Below are 15,915 nucleotides of genomic sequence, written 5' to 3' on the forward strand. Positions count from 1 at the left end.
GTACGTGGAGCTTAGAAAAATAGAGGGCTATGGGAAACCCTAGATAATTTCTAAAGTAAGTACATGTTCGGCACAGCTTTGTGCTGTAGGTTTTCTATATAAAGAGTTAAAGAGAGGTGAGCCTGAAAATGACGCTGGATAGGTAGTAAAGAGAAATAAGGAAAAAGCGGACGAACCTCTTCATTGTGGAAGACACTAGCAGAATGCCAGAAATTCGAGAGTGTAATGGGGTAGAATTGAGTGCAGTTGCTATTTTTGCTATTTCTAAGGAGAAGGTGCTTGGGAAACTGGAAGACCTGAAGTGACTTACCTGGACCAGAAGAAGTACACTCCAGGGTTCTGAAAGAAGTAACTGAAGAGATTGTGGAGTCATTTGCAATGATCTTTCAAGAATCATTATATTCTGGAATGGTTCCGGAGGATTGGAAAATTGTAAATTTCACTCCACTCTTTAAGAAAGACAGGAAGCAAAGAAGCAGGAAATTATAGGATAGTTAGCCTGATTTCGGTGGTTGGCGAGAGTCCATTTTTAAGGATGTTGTCTGTGGTACTTGGAGGGACACAATAAGTAGGTCAAGGTCAGCATGGTTTCTGTAAAAGGAAATCTTGCATGACAAATCTATATTGAAATCCTTTGAGGAAATAACAAGCAGGATAGACAAAGGAAAGTCAGTGGATGTTGTTGGATTTTCAGAAGCCCTTTGATAAGGTGCTACAAGTGAGACTGCTTAATAAAAGATTGGCTGACTTGCATTTATTTTGAGAGATCTGGAGTATAAGAGCAAGGATGTGGTGCTGAGGCTTTATAAGGTATTGGTCAGACCACACGGAGTATTGTGAGCAGTTTTGGGCCCCTTATCTAAGAAAAAATGTGTTGACATTGGAGAGAGTCCAGAGGAGGTTTATGGGAATGATTCAGGGGCTGAAAGGGTTGATGTATGAGGAGCATTTGATGGCTCAGAGCCTGTTCTCGCTGGAATTTGGAAGAATGAGGGAGCATTTCATTGAAACCTGTCAAATACTGAAAGACCTGTTTAGAGTAGATGTGGAGATGGTGTTTCCTATTGTGGGTGAGCCGAGGACGAGAGGACCCAGCCTTAGAATAGCGGGTTTAGTGCAGGGATGAGGAGGAATTTCTTCAGTCAGAGCGTGCTAAATCTGTGGAATTCATTACCATGGACAGCTGTTGAGTATATTTGAAGCAGTGGTTGATACCTGGATTAGTCAGGGTGTCAAACGTTACAGAGAGAAGGCAGGAAAAAGGGGTTGTGAGGGATAATAAGATAATGGAATAGTGCAGCAGACTCATGGGCTGTGTACCGAATTCTACTCCTATGACTTATAGTTTTATACCCGTATTCTTTCTGATGGGGTCAGGAAAAAGCTTGATAAAATAAACAAAGGAGATAGCAGCGTGGATAACATTGTCTAATCGCAGATTTGATATCGGAGACTTAAGTTTCCATTCATTAATTTGGGCTGCACGACTGTTGTCTGCATAGCATAATTTTATGCAATTGTAGTTCCTCCCTCATATTGTTTTGCAGAGCACACCATCCTGTATTGATGTAATAATCTCTCAAAGATCTTATTCTTGTCCAGGGTGATTAGGGAAGTGACACACACAAAATGCTGGAGGAACTCAGCAGGCCAGGCAGCATCTATGGAAAAAAATACAGTCGACGTTTCCGGCCGAAAGCCTTCGGCATAAACCCGTCATCATCTGCAGATTTTCTTTTGTTTGTAATCAAGCAAATGTCCATACGCTTGTGCCATATGAAGGCATTTCCATCCCTGCTTTGAATCAGAATCAGGTTTATTATCACCGGCATGTGGCGTGAAATTTCTTAACTTAGCAGCAGCGGTTCAATGCAATACATAGTCTAGCAGAAGGAGAAAACTAATAATAACAAATAAAATAAAACATAATAAATAAATAAATCAATTACGTACATTGAATAGAGTTTTAAAAATGTGCAAAAACCAGAAATACTCTATATTTTAAAAAAAAGTGAGGTGGTGTCCAAAGCTTCAACATCCATTTCGGAATCGGTTGGCAGAGGGGAAGAAGCTGTTCCTGAATCACTGAGTATGTGTCTTCAAGCTTCTGTACCTCCTACCTGATGGTAACAGTGAGAAAAGGGCATGCCCTGGGTGCTGGAGGTCCTTAATAATGGACGCTGCCTTTCTGAGACACCGCTCCCTAAAGATGTCCTGGGTACTTTGTAGGCTAGTGCCCAAGATGGAGCTGACTAGATTTACAACCTTCTGCAGCTTCTTTGGGTCTTGTGCAGTAATCCCTCCAGACCAGACAGTGATACAGCCTGTCAGAATGCTCTCCACGCTACAACTATAGAAGTTTTTGAGTGTATTTGTTGACATGCCAAACCTCTTCAAACTCCTAATAAAGTATAGCCGCTGTCTTGCCATCTTTATGACTACATCCATACGTTGGGACCAGGTTAGATCCTCAGAGATCTTGACACCCAGGAACTTGAAGCTGCACACTCTCTCCACTTCTGATCCTTCTATAAGGATTGGTATGTGCTCCTTCGTCTTACCTTTCCTGAAGTCCACAATCAGCTCTTTCGTCTTACTGACGTTGAGTGCCAGGTTGTTGGTGCGGCACCACTCCACTAGATGGCATATCTGACTCCAGTACTCCCTCTCGTCACCTCCTGAGTTTCTACCAACAATGGTATCGTCAGCAAATTTGTAGGTGGTATTTGAGCTATGCCTAGCCACACAGTCATGTGTATGTAGAGAGCAGAGCAGTGGGCTAAGCACATACCCCTGAGATGCATCAGTGTTGATCGTCAGCGAGGAGGATCAGAAGTATCATGCAGGTCTGATCAGATGAATTGTCTGGTGCAGAGCAGAATGACTATGACCTGTCTTGTAATTCACATTATAAGTAAAGATATTGTGATGTTTCAGTTGGCTGCACCAAGCTCTTGTGTCTGTGATCAGTGGTTTGCGTTTCATCTTTCTGTGAATGGATGTCCCTTTCTTTAGTATTGTGACAACTGATATTTTGTAAGCATTATCATTTCAATTTGTTTTGTTTGTTTTACACAGGTTCCCAGTGAGCTTCATTGAGAAGTCAATGACCTGCTGGACAAGCAGCTTGTAACTGACAGCAATTAATTACTCACCTGAGTAATTTCTTCGAGTATTCACTCTTATTGAACCTTGTCAGCTACCTCTCAACGGGATATCATTGACTTTGTTCTTAAGAAATATATAGTAGTTGATCACATGACTTTTATGATCATATGAGCTTTTGAGTGTGACTGGGAGAACTCCTGGCTGAATCAGATGGTGTTGCTGTCTTGGGGGAATTAAAAAAAAACTTCACAATTCTTATCCCAGCACTGTTGGTGCTGAACTCCATGTTAATTTTGTTATCATTTGAAAATGGATCCAAAACCAAATAGAACTGCTTTGAATCCTGCAAAGCATCTAGTTCGGAAAGACCTACAGATGAAGAAATCTGATTTCTCAAAGAAAACTCATCAGAGGTAAGTTTAGGAAAAAGAAAAGACCAAGACTTTAGATTTTAAGAGCTTCAGCATTGCAGGTTAGTTTTTACTGTGCTTTGGACCACATAGAGAGATTATGTCAGGGGCCCAAAAGCATGGTCATTTATATTTTTAATTATTATCTTTAAAAAGAGATTAACTCTTGGGTTAACCAAAAGCCATTTTGTTTCAGTCTCTCTCAAAATTTGATAAAATTATAATCTGGATTACACTAACTTTCTCAAGAATTATGCCCCTGGATGATCATGCCTAGAATAGAAAACGAAAGGCATTGTGCTGTGCACTGATGCGTTGTGTGATTGAGTACAGTTAATTGCACTCAATAGATACACCTGGAAGAAATCTGTTCAAGAGGAAGCTGTGCTACATGAGCACAACCACTGCTGTAGTGCAGAGAAAAAACAGAGCTGTGAAAAGAGAGACTGAATACCAAAAGACCCAATCACTAACCCCAGCCCACACTACATCAGAATATGTGGATCCTGGATCAGCCTCTACAGCCACCTGAGAACCCACCAAAAGACAACCCCTGAGGAGAACATCTTGCTTGGCTCAAGTGATTGCACTACTTCAGTTAATATCTGTGATGCCATGCATGATTAATTTCCAGTGCCGCTCATCTATCTGGGAAAGTTGATGAGATGATTTGTGTGGAATAGAATGAAAAGTTAGTTATAGCAATTTTTGGCATACAGAGCCACTCAATCCATCATACGTTTGATCATGGCTGATCCTTTTATTTTCTCCTCCTCAACCCCAGCTCCCGGCCTTCTCCCCATAGCCTTTGATGCCATGACCAATCAAGAACATATCAATCTCTGCCTGAAATACATCCAATGACCTGTCCTCCACAGCTGCATGTGGCAACAAATTCCACAAATTCACCACCCATTGGCTAAAGAAATTTCTCCGCATCTCTGTTTTGAAACAGTGCCCCTATATCCTGAGATAGTGCCCTCTTGTCTTAGACTCTCCCACCATGGGAAACATTCTGTCCACATCTACTCTGTCTAGGACTTTCAACATTCGAAAGGTTTCAATGAGATCCCCCCCTCATCCTTTTGAATTCCAGCAGTACAGACCCAGAGCCATCAAAAGTTCTTCGTATGATAACCCTTTCATTCCTGAAATCATCCTTCTGAACCTCCTCTGCCCCCCCCCCCAATGCCAGCACATCTCTTCTCTTCTAAGATGAGGAGCCCAAAACTGTACTCAAGGTGAGACCTCACCAGTGCCTTATAGAGCCTCAGCATCACATCCTTGCTCTTGTATTCTAGCCCTCTTGAAATTGATGCTAACATGGCATTTACCTTCCTCACCATTGACTCAACCTGCAAGTTAACTTTTAGGGTGTTCTGCACAGGGACTCCCAAATCCCTTTGCATCTCAGAGTTTTGGATTTTCTCCCTGTTTAGAAAATAGTCCCCACATTTATTTCTACTAACAAAGTGCATGACCATACATTTTCCAAAATTGTATTTCATTTGCCAACTTTCTTGCTTATTCTCCTAATTTGTCTAAGTCCTTCTGCATCCTCCCTGTTTTCTCAACACTACCTGCCCTTCCACCAGTCTTTGTATCATCTGCAAACTTGGCAACAAACCCATCTATTCCATCATCATTCTATGTCATTTTTATACAGCATAAAAAAAAGTGGTCCCACAACCCCTACAGAACACCACTAGTCACTGGCAGCCAACCATAAAAGGATCCTTTTATTCCCACTTGCTGCCTCCTACCAATCAGCCAATACTCTAACCATGATAGTAACTTTCCTGTAATGCCATGGGCGCTTAACTTGGTAAGCAGCCTCGTGTGGCACCTTGTCAAAGGCCTTCTGAAAGTCCAAATATACAATATCTGCAGCATCCCCTTTATCTATCCTACTTGTAATCTCCTCAAAGAATTCCAACAGGTTCGTTAAGCAGGATTTTCCCTGAAGAAAACCATGCTGACTCTGTACTGTCTTGTCCTGAGTCACCAAGTACTCCATCACCTCATCCTTAACAATTGACTCCAACATTTTCCCAACCACTGAGGTCAGGCTAACTGGTCTATAACTTCCTTTCTGCTGCCTTCCTCCTTTCTTAAAGGGTGGAGTGACATTTGCAAATTTCCAGTCCTCTGGCACCGTGCCAGAGTCCAATGATTTTTGAAAGATCATTTCTAATGCCACCACAATCTCTAACGCTCTGTCTTTCAGAATCCTAGGATGCAGTTCATCTAGTCTGGGTGACTTATGTACCTTTAGGTCTTTCAGCTTTTTGAGTACCTTGTAACAGTAACTGCACCCACTTCTCTTCCTTCACACACTACAACATCAGGCACACTGCTAGTGTCTTCCACAGTGAAGAATGGTGCAAAATACTCATTTAGTTCACCATTTAGCCATGGTTATACTATTGTACCATTTGAGTATTTCTTCATTTTTAGAATACATGTTTCCTGCGCCTTTCTCATTTTCCCCAGAAATGCACATCATTGCTGACATTCTTGCCAGCAGCTCCTTCCAATTTACTTTGGACAACTCCTCTCTCATACCACTGTAATTTACCTTACTCCACTGAAGTACTGCTAAATCAGACTTTACTTTCTCCCTATCAAATTTCAAGTTGAACACAATCATATTGTGATCCTGGTTCCTAAGGGTTCTTTTACCTTAAGCTCCCTAATCGCCTCCGGTTCATTTCATAACCCCTAATCCAGTATAGCTGATCCTCTAGTAGGCTTAACAACACTCTAAAAAGCTATCTCTTAAGGCAGTCAACAAGCTCACTCTTGAGATCCATTACCAACTTGATTTTTCCAATCGACCTGTATGTAAAATCTCCCATGGGTACCATTAACATTGCCCTTTTGACTCGTCTTTTCTATTTCCTGCTGTAATCTGTGGTCCACCTTCCAGCCACTGCTGGGAGGCCTGTATATAATTGCAAACAACGTCCTTTTACCCTTGCAGTTTCTTAACTCGACCCACAAGGATTCAACACCTTCTGATCCTATGTCACATTTTTCTACTGATTTGATGCCATTCTTTACCAGTAGAGCCACACCACCCCCTCTGCCTACCTTCCTATCTCTCCGATATATCGTGTAACTTTGGACATTTAACTCCCAGCTACAACCATCTTTCAGCCCCGATTTAGTGATGGCCACAACATCATACCTGGCAATCTGTAGTATTGCAACAAGATCATCACCTTATTTCTTATTCTATGAGCATTTAGATACAACGCTTTGAGTACCGTATTTGCTATCCTTTCTGAGTTTGCATCCCTAATGATTTGATACTCAGCCTGTTGGCTGCAACTAAGTCCCATCACCTGCCTGCCCTTCCTGACAGTCTGACTGCACACTGTCTTTACTTTTTTACCATCTGTCCTATCCTGAGTCCCTTCACTCCGGTTCCGAACCCCATGCCAAATTAGTTTAAACCCTCCCAACAGCTCTAACAAACCTACCTGTGAGACTATTGGTCCCTCTCGGGTTCAGGTGCAACCTGTCACTTTTGAGCAGCTCATACCTCCCCTAGAAGAGATCCCAATGATCCAAGAACCTGAAGCCCTAGTCCCTGCACCAGCTTCTCAGCCGTGCATTTATCTGCCAAATCATCCTATTTCTACCATAAGACCATAAGACATTGGAGCAGAATTAGGCCATTCAGCCCATCCAGTCTGATCTGCCATTCCATCATGGCTGATCCTGGATCCCACTCAACCCCATATACCTGCCTTCTCGCCATATCCTTTTATGCCCTGACCGATCAGGAAACTATCAACTTCCGCCTTCAATATTCCTATGGATTTGGCCTCCACTGCAGTCTGTGGCAGAGCATTCCACAGATTCACTACTCTCTGGCTAAAATAATTCCTCCTTACCTCAGTTCTAAAACGTCACCCCTCAATTTTGAGGCTGTGCCTTCTAGTTCTGGATACCCCCAATGTAGGAAACATGGTAGTATTTATCACAGCTAGATGATATGTAGATGTGTTATGGTGAAGAAACAAGGAAAAGGATATTGTTGGGGTTCTTACAGACTACTTCTGGGGATTAGATGTGAAGTTCAACATTTTTGGTAAGATGTTCAACTATGTAATTCCCTACCCCCAGTAATGTGTCAGCAGGCCTAACACAGCTTCCCATAAGTGCATCTCTGGAACATCCCATAAAGCAAGACTGGTGTAAGGTGCGGCGTGTAAAAAGAAGCATGATTCCTTATAGAGTCAATTATAACTGGAGCAGAGGTGGGCGATTAAAGGAGCTTCGTATCAGGTAAATTTGTTGTGCTTGAAAATGCTGCTATTTCATTCACAAAGTCCATTTGTGGTTCAGCTTGGGTTGGTGATAGAAGGGTTGAAATGGAGATATTGTCCATAAAGATGTTTGTGAGACTGTATTTTGGAATATTCTGTTTGGTTTTGGTCACCCTGCTACGGGAAAGATGCCATTAAGTGGTAGGAGTGTACAGCAGGTTCTTGTCCTCTCTCCATGATTCCCTTGTTGATTCATCCCTCCCCTCTAATCTCCCTCCTGACACATATCCCTGAAATGGAAGAAGTGCTACATCTGCTCATTCACCTCCTCCTTCTCCTCCATTCAGGGCTCCATGGAATTCTTCCAGGTGAGACAACACTTCACCTGCTAATATGTTTGTGTTGTTGTATCTGGTGCTCCTGATGCAACCTCCTCAACATCAGTGACACTTGATGTAGACTGGGGGACTGCTTTGTTGAGCACTTTTGCTCCATTTGCAAAAAAACAGGATTTCCCAGTGGTCGACCATTTTAATTCCAATCCCCATTCCCATTCCCATTTCAACATGTTGGTTCATGGCTGCCTCTACTGCAACAATGAGGTTGGAAGAACAACACCTCATATTCTGTCTGGCTAGCCTTCAACGTGATGGCATAATTGTTGATTTCTCTAACTTTCAGTTTTCCTTTTCTTTTCCCTTTTCTTTCATTCCCCCACTCTGGCTCCCCTCTAACCCCTTTTCTCTTCACCTGCCTATCACCGACCCCTGGTGTCCCTCTTCCATCCTTTTCTCTCATAGTCCAATCTCCTCGCTTATCAGATTCCTTCTTCTTCAGACACCTTTTCCACCTATCACCTCCCAGCTTCTGACTTCCTCGTTCCACCTGACTTTACCTGTCACCTTCCCCGCCTACCAACTTCACCACCTGACTTCACCTACTCCGTCTCCGCCTACCAACTTTTTTTCTTGCTTCTTCCCCTTTCCAGTTCTAATGAAGGATCTTGATCTGAAACATCAACTGTTTATTCTTTTCCATAAATGTTGCCTGACCTTACTGAGTTCATCCAGCATTTTTGACTGGATTTCCAGCATCTGCAGAATATCTCCTGTTAAAGATCACCTCAGCTTTTCACATATACATCGAAGCATGCAGGAAAATGTGTTATTTACATCAATGATCAACACATTCCAAGGATATGCTGGGGGCAGCCGGTAAGTGTCACCAAGCTTTAGGTGCCAACAAGCATGCCCACAACTTACCAAACTTTACACCTTTGGAATGTTGTAGGAAACTGTGGTATCAGGAGGAAACCCCCATGGTCATGGGGAGAACATACAAACTCCTTATAGACAGTTGCAGGAATTGAACCATGATTGCTGGCGCTCTAAAGCATTATGCTAATCGCTATGTTCTTGTGCTGTGATTAGTATCAAAATATATTTATCCAAGTTATGGACAATTGTTGGAGCTTTGCATTTTCTAACCTCTGTATTTAAAGTGACTAAACTTATTTCTCAGAAACCTTAAAAATCTTGTATATGAATCACAGGGGAACTGAGGGTTGTAGAAAATAGACAGGAAAGAGGAGCTAAGGCCAGATCAGATTAACAATTGTCTAATTGAATGGTGGAGTAGGGCAAGGAAGCTGATCTAGTTTTTCTGTCCTTTCAATGTTCTAAAATTTGATTAGAGAATGTATTATTTGTTCGTTGAACTAATATTTTGTGATGAAAAAGGATACAGAAATTCCTTGGAGGCACAACATATTACAATTGTTGGAATCTGGAACATCAAACAGTCTGGTGGAGGAACACAATGAGTTGAGCAGCATCTATTTGGGGAGGGTTGGTGAGAAATTGTACAAGTTTCGGGCATTGACCCTGCAATGGACTGAGAGTGGTGAGGGGAGATAGCCGTTATAAAAAGGAGGGGCAGAGTGGTGAGGGGAGATAGCCGTTATAAAAAGGAGGGGCAGAGTGGTGAGGGGAGATAGCCGCTATAAAAAGGAGGGGCAGAGTGGTGAGGGGAGATAGCCGTTATAAAAAGGAGGGGCAGAGTGGTGAGGGGAGATAGCCGTTATAAAAGGGAGGGGCAGAGTGGTGAGGGGAGATAGCCGCTATAAAAAGGAGGGGCAGAGTGGTGAGGGGAGATAGCCGTTATAAAAAGGAGGGGCAGAGTGGTGAGGGGAGATAGCCGTTATAAAAAGGAGGGGCAGAGTGGTGAGGGGAGATAGCCGTTATAAAAAGGAGGGGCAGAGTGGTGAGGGGAGATAGCCGTTATAAAAAGGAGGGGCAGAGTGGTGAGGGGAGATAGCCGTTATAAAAAGGAGGGGCAGAGTGGTGAGGGGAGATAGCCGTTATAAAAAGGAGGGGCAGAGTGGTGAGGGGAGATAGCCGTTATAAAAAGGAGGGGCAGAGTGGTGAGGGGAGATAGCCGTTATAAAAAGGAGGGGCAGAGTGGTGAGGGGAGATAGCCGTTATAAAAAGGAGGGGCAGAGTGGTGAGGGGAGATAGCCGTTATAAAAAGGAGGGGCAGAGTGGTGAGGGGAGATAGCCGTTATAAAAAGGAGGGGCAGAGTGGTGAGGGGAGATAGCCGCTATAAAAAGGAGGGGCAGAGTGGTGAGGGGAGATAGCCGCTATAAAAAGGAGGGGCAGAGTGGTGAGGGGAGATAGCCGCTATAAAAAGGAGGGGCAGAGTGGTGAGGGGAGATAGCCGCTATAAAAAGGAGGGGCAGAGTGGTGAGGGGAGATAGCCGCTATAAAAAGGAGGGGCAGAGTGGTGAGGGGAGATAGCCGTTATAAAAGGGAGGGGCAGAGTGGTGAGGGGAGATAGCCGTTATAAAAGGGAGGGGCAGAGTGGTGAGGGGAGATAGCCGTTATAAAAAGGAGGGGCAGAGTGGTGAGGGGAGATAGCCGTTATAAAAGGGAGGGGCAGAGTGGTGAGGGGAGATAGCCGTTATAAAAAGGAGGGGCAGAGTGGTGAGGGGAGATAGCCGTTATAAAAAGGAGGGGCAGAGTGGTGAGGGGAGATAGCCGTTATAAAAAGGAGGGGCAGAGTGGTGAGGGGAGATAGCCGTTATAAAAAGGAGGGGCAGAGTGGTGAGGGGAGATAGCCGTTATAAAAGGGAGGGGCAGAGTGGTGAGGGGAGATAGCCGTTATAAAAGGGAGGGGCAGAGTGGTGAGGGGAGATAGCCGTTATAAAAAGGAGGGGCAGAGTGGTGAGGGGAGATAGCCGCTATAAAAGGGAGGGGCAGAGTGGTGAGGGGAGATAGCCGTTATAAAAGGGAGGGGCAGAGTGGTGAGGGGAGATAGCCGCTATAAAAAGGAGGGGCAGAGTGGTGAGGGGAGATAGCCGTTATAAAAGGGAGGGGCAGAGTGGTGAGGGGAGATAGCCGTTATAAAAGGGAGGGGCAGAGTGGTGAGGGGAGATAGTTATAAAGCCGTAGATAGCCGTTATAAAAGGGAGGGGCAGAGTGGTGAGGGGAGATAGCCGCTATAAAAAGGAGGGGCAGAGTGGTGAGGGGAGATAGCCGTTATAAAAGGGAGGGGCAGAGTGGTGAGGGGAGATAGCCGTTATAAAAGGGAGGGGCAGAGTGGTGAGGGGAGATAGCCGCTATAAAAAGGAGGGGCAGAGTGGTGAGGGGAGATAGCCGCTATAAAAAGGAGGGGCAGAGTGGTGAGGGGAGATAGCCGCTATAAAAAGGAGGGGCAGAGTGGTGAGGGGAGATAGCCGCTATAAAAAGGAGGGGCAGAGTGGTGAGGGGAGATAGCCGTTATAAAAAGGAGGGGCAGAGTGGTGAGGGGAGATAGCCGTTATAAAAGGGAGGGGCAGAGTGGTGAGGGGAGATAGCCGCTATAAAAAGGAGGGGCAGAGTGGTGAGGGGAGATAGCCGCTATAAAAAGGAGGGGCAGAGTGGTGAGGGGAGATAGCCGTTATAAAAGGGAGGGGCAGAGTGGTGAGGGGAGATAGCCGTTATAAAAGGGAGGGGCAGAGTGGTGAGGGGAGATAGCCGTTATAAAAAGGAGGGGCAGAGTGGTGAGGGGAGATAGCCGTTATAAAAGGGAGGGGCAGAGTGGTGAGGGGAGATAGACGTTATAAAAGGGAGGGGCAGAGTGGTGAGGGGAGATAGCCGTTATAAAAGGGAGGGGCAGAGTGGTGAGGGGAGATAGCCGCTATAAAAAGGAGGGGCAGAGTGGTGAGGGGAGATAGCCGCTATAAAAAGGAGGGGCAGAGTGGTGAGGGGAGATAGCCGTTATAAAAAGGAGGGGCAGAGTGGTGAGGGGAGATAGCCGTTATAAAAAGGAGGGGCAGAGTGGTGAGGGGAGATAGCCGTTATAAAAGGGAGGGGCAGAGTGGTGAGGGGAGATAGCCGCTATAAAAAGGAGGGGCAGAGTGGTGAGGGGAGATAGCCGTTATAAAAAGGAGGGGCAGAGTGGTGAGGGGAGATAGCCGCTATAAAAAGGAGGGGCAGAGTGGTGAGGGGAGATAGCCGCTATAAAAAGGAGGGGCAGAGTGGTGAGGGGAGATAGCCGTTATAAAAGGGAGGGGCAGAGTGGTGAGGGGAGATAGCCGTTATAAAAGGGAGGGGCAGAGTGGTGAGGGGAGATAGCCGTTATAAAAGGGAGGGGCAGAGTGGTGAGGGGAGATAGCCGTTATAAAAAGGAGGGGCAGAGTGGTGAGGGGAGATAGCCGTTATAAAAGGGAGGGGCAGAGTGGTGAGGGGAGATAGCCGCTATAAAAAGGAGGGGCAGAGTGGTGAGGGGAGATAGCCGTTATAAAAGGGAGGGGCAGAGTGGTGAGGGGAGATAGCCGTTATAAAAGGGAGGGGCAGAGTGGTGAGGGGAGATAGCCGTTATAAAAGGGAGGGGCAGAGTGGTGAGGGGAGATAGCCGTTATAAAAAGGAGGGGCAGAGTGGTGAGGGGAGATAGCCGTTATAAAAGGGAGGGGCAGAGTGGTGAGGGGAGATAGACGTTATAAAAGGGAGGGGCAGAGTGGTGAGGGGAGATAGCCGTTATAAAAGGGAGGGGCAGAGTGGTGAGGGGAGATAGCCGCTATAAAAAGGAGGGGCAGAGTGGTGAGGGGAGATAGCCGCTATAAAAAGGAGGGGCAGAGTGGTGAGGGGAGATAGCCGTTATAAAAAGGAGGGGCAGAGTGGTGAGGGGAGATAGCCGCTATAAAAAGGAGGGGCAGAGTGGTGAGGGGAGATAGCCGTTATAAAAAGGAGGGGCAGAGTGGTGAGGGGAGATAGCCGTTATAAAAAGGAGGGGCAGAGTGGTGAGGGGAGATAGCCGCTATAAAAAGGAGGGGCAGAGTGGTGAGGGGAGATAGCCGCTATAAAAAGGAGGGGCAGAGTGGTGAGGGGAGATAGCCGTTATAAAAAGGAGGGGCAGAGTGGTGAGGGGAGATAGCCGCTATAAAAAGGAGGGGCAGAGTGGTGAGGGGAGATAGCCGTTATAAAAAGGAGGGGCAGAGTGGTGAGGGGAGATAGCCGCTATAAAAAGGAGGGGCAGAGTGGTGAGGGGAGATAGCCGTTATAAAAAGGAGGGGCAGAGTGGTGAGGGGAGATAGCCGTTATAAAAAGGAGGGGCAGAGTGGTGAGGGGAGATAGCCGTTATAAAAGGGAGGGGCAGAGTGGTGAGGGGAGATAGCCGCTATAAAAAGGAGGGGCAGAGTGGTGAGGGGAGATAGCCGCTATAAAAAGGAGGGGCAGAGTGGTGAGGGGAGATAGCCGTTATAAAAGGGAGGGGCAGAGTGGTGAGGGGAGATAGCCGTTATAAAAGGGAGGGGCAGAGTGGTGAGGGGAGATAGCCGTTATAAAAAGGAGGGGCAGAGTGGTGAGGGGAGATAGCCGTTATAAAAGGGAGGGGCAGAGTGGTGAGGGGAGATAGCCATTATAAAAAGGAGGGGCAGAGTGGTGAGGGGAGATAGCCGCTATAAAAAGGAGGGGCAGAGTGGTGAGGGGAGATAGCCGCTATAAAAAGGAGGGGCAGAGTGGTGAGGGGAGATAGCCGCTATAAAAAGGAGGGGCAGAGTGGTGAGGGGAGATAGCCGCTATAAAAAGGAGGGGCAGAGTGGTGAGGGGAGATAGCCGTTATAAAAGGGAGGGGCAGAGTGGTGAGGGGAGATAGCCGTTATAAAAGGGAGGGGCAGAGTGGTGAGGGGAGATAGCCGTTATAAAAAGGAGGGGCAGAGTGGTGAGGGGAGATAGCCGTTATAAAAGGGAGGGGCAGAGTGGTGAGGGGAGATAGCCGTTATAAAAAGGAGGGGCAGAGTGGTGAGGGGAGATAGCCGCTATAAAAAGGAGGGGCAGAGTGGTGAGGGGAGATAGCCGTTATAAAAAGGAGGGGCAGAGTGGTGAGGGGAGATAGCCGCTATAAAAAGGAGGGGCAGAGTGGTGAGGTAGAGGTGATTGGTACTCTTAGGTGGAAAGCGGATGTTGAGGGATGGCGGGCAGATTGATCCAGATAGGAGACATGATAGATAAAGGCAAGCATAAAAGGAGGAAGATGGAGTCAGGCAGGGTTGGGGAGTGGGGAAGGTGGAGGCAGCTTCTGGAGGGTGATATGACTATTAGTGCTATAATCTTGATAAGTAAGGATAATAGAAATCATTAGTCGGGAGGTGATAGAACAGAATTAGATGGGGAATGAGGGCAGAGCGAGTGGGTGAAATGTGTGGATAGTAGGTGGACGGAGCTGAGGGAATAACAGAGAACCTGGCAGGGGATATGGAAAAGGGCACAGAATAACGGGACTGGAAGAGGATCAGGAGGAGAGGAGTGGGAGTGGGGTTGATGTTCAATTGGTGAATAATAGAGGAGGTGAAGGTTACCCAAAGTTGGAAAATTCATTGTTCATACCATTAAGTTGTAGAGTATCCAGATGGAATAAAAGGCATTGTTCCTTTACTTTGCATTGGCATTGGCACCTAGGATGGACAGGTTGGCATAGGAACGGGAACTGAAACGGCATGTAACTGGAAGTTGTGAAATAGCGGTTTTGTACAGAGTGCAAATGCTCTGTATATTGGTTACCCAGTCTGTGCTTTGTCTTGCTGATGTAGAAGAGGTCACTCTGGGAGCACCAAATGGAGGAGGAGCATGTGAATCTGCTTCACATGGAAGGGCTCTTGTATGTTGGTGAGGCAGGAGATGCAGAAAAAAGTGTTGCATATTCTGTGGTGGCAGGGGAAAGTGTCAGAGGTCATGGAGGGGTGAGTTGGCCAGGGGGTCATAGAAAGAAGGTAGAAAGGGGTGAGGAAGAGATGTGGCTAATAGTGAGATCTCATTACAGCTAGAAGAAATGATGGTAATTCTTTTGATTAGGATTGTTCAATATATGACTTTTTCCTTATAGCACTTCTGTCTGCATTTCATTGACAAAGCCATTTTTTTTTGCTTTCATGAGTAAAGTGCCATTTTCCATGCAGAGGAATATTTTGTACTGAAATGTCCATAAAAAATTAGACATGTTTTCTTAAAACATGTTCTCCGTATGCAGTTCTCTTTTATATTGAGAAATGTCTCTGTTAGAGTAGTTAATGGTGTATTTGAGGGAATATACCAATAACTACTCTAATAGAAATGTTCAAAGGATAAAATATTAAAAACTGTGGTCCAAAAAGCAAAGAAATCACAATAGAATAGATAGTATACTGGGCAGAAAGGTTTCTCTGTTTCATGTTATAGAGATAATTTGAGTTATAAGATGGTGTATACATCCTTGGTGTAAAAGATGATGAGAGGCATTGATCGTGTGGATAGCCAGAGGCTTTTTCCTAGGGCTGAAATGGCTAACACGAGGGTGCTTGGAAGTAGGTATAAGGCAGATGTCAGAGGTAAGTTTTTCACACAGAGAGTGGTGGGTGCGTGGAATGCACTGCCAGTGAAGGTGGTAAAGGTGGATACAATAGAGTCTTTTAAGAGACTCAGGTACATGGAGCTTAGAAAAATGCAGGGCTATGTGGGCCGAAGGGCCTGTAATGTGCTGTAGATTTCTATGTTCTATGTTTCTATAACTTCATAATGTGTAGATTTCTGAAAAGAAGCCCTGATTATTGAGTAGTCAGGAATTGAGTAAGATTGTTTTGCTTACAATTGATGACAATGATAAGCA

The 15,915-nt window shown here is 45.5% G+C and overlaps 1 protein-coding gene across 4 annotated transcripts in view; it reads left to right on the forward strand.

The window, feature by feature from the left end:
- sfi1 (SFI1 centrin binding protein) overlaps positions 1-15,915 on the forward strand; it is a 269,555-nt gene that overhangs the window by 11,809 nt on the left and 241,831 nt on the right. For all 4 annotated transcript variants that reach the window (XR_010015925.1, XM_063031824.1, XM_063031825.1 and 1 more), the window contains exons 2-3: positions 3,079-3,521; positions 7,653-7,814. Coding sequence is in view for 3 of the 4 variants with exons in the window: in XM_063031824.1 (XP_062887894.1) it covers positions 3,418-3,521; positions 7,653-7,814 (266 nt within the window). In the remaining variant the exon portion in view is untranslated. The remainder of the gene's footprint in view (positions 1-3,078; positions 3,522-7,652; positions 7,815-15,915) is intronic.

The sequence above is a fragment of the Mobula hypostoma genome, chromosome 23 (assembly GCF_963921235.1).
Source record: "Mobula hypostoma chromosome 23, sMobHyp1.1, whole genome shotgun sequence".
Classification (NCBI taxonomy): Eukaryota; Metazoa; Chordata; class Chondrichthyes; order Myliobatiformes; family Myliobatidae; genus Mobula; species Mobula hypostoma.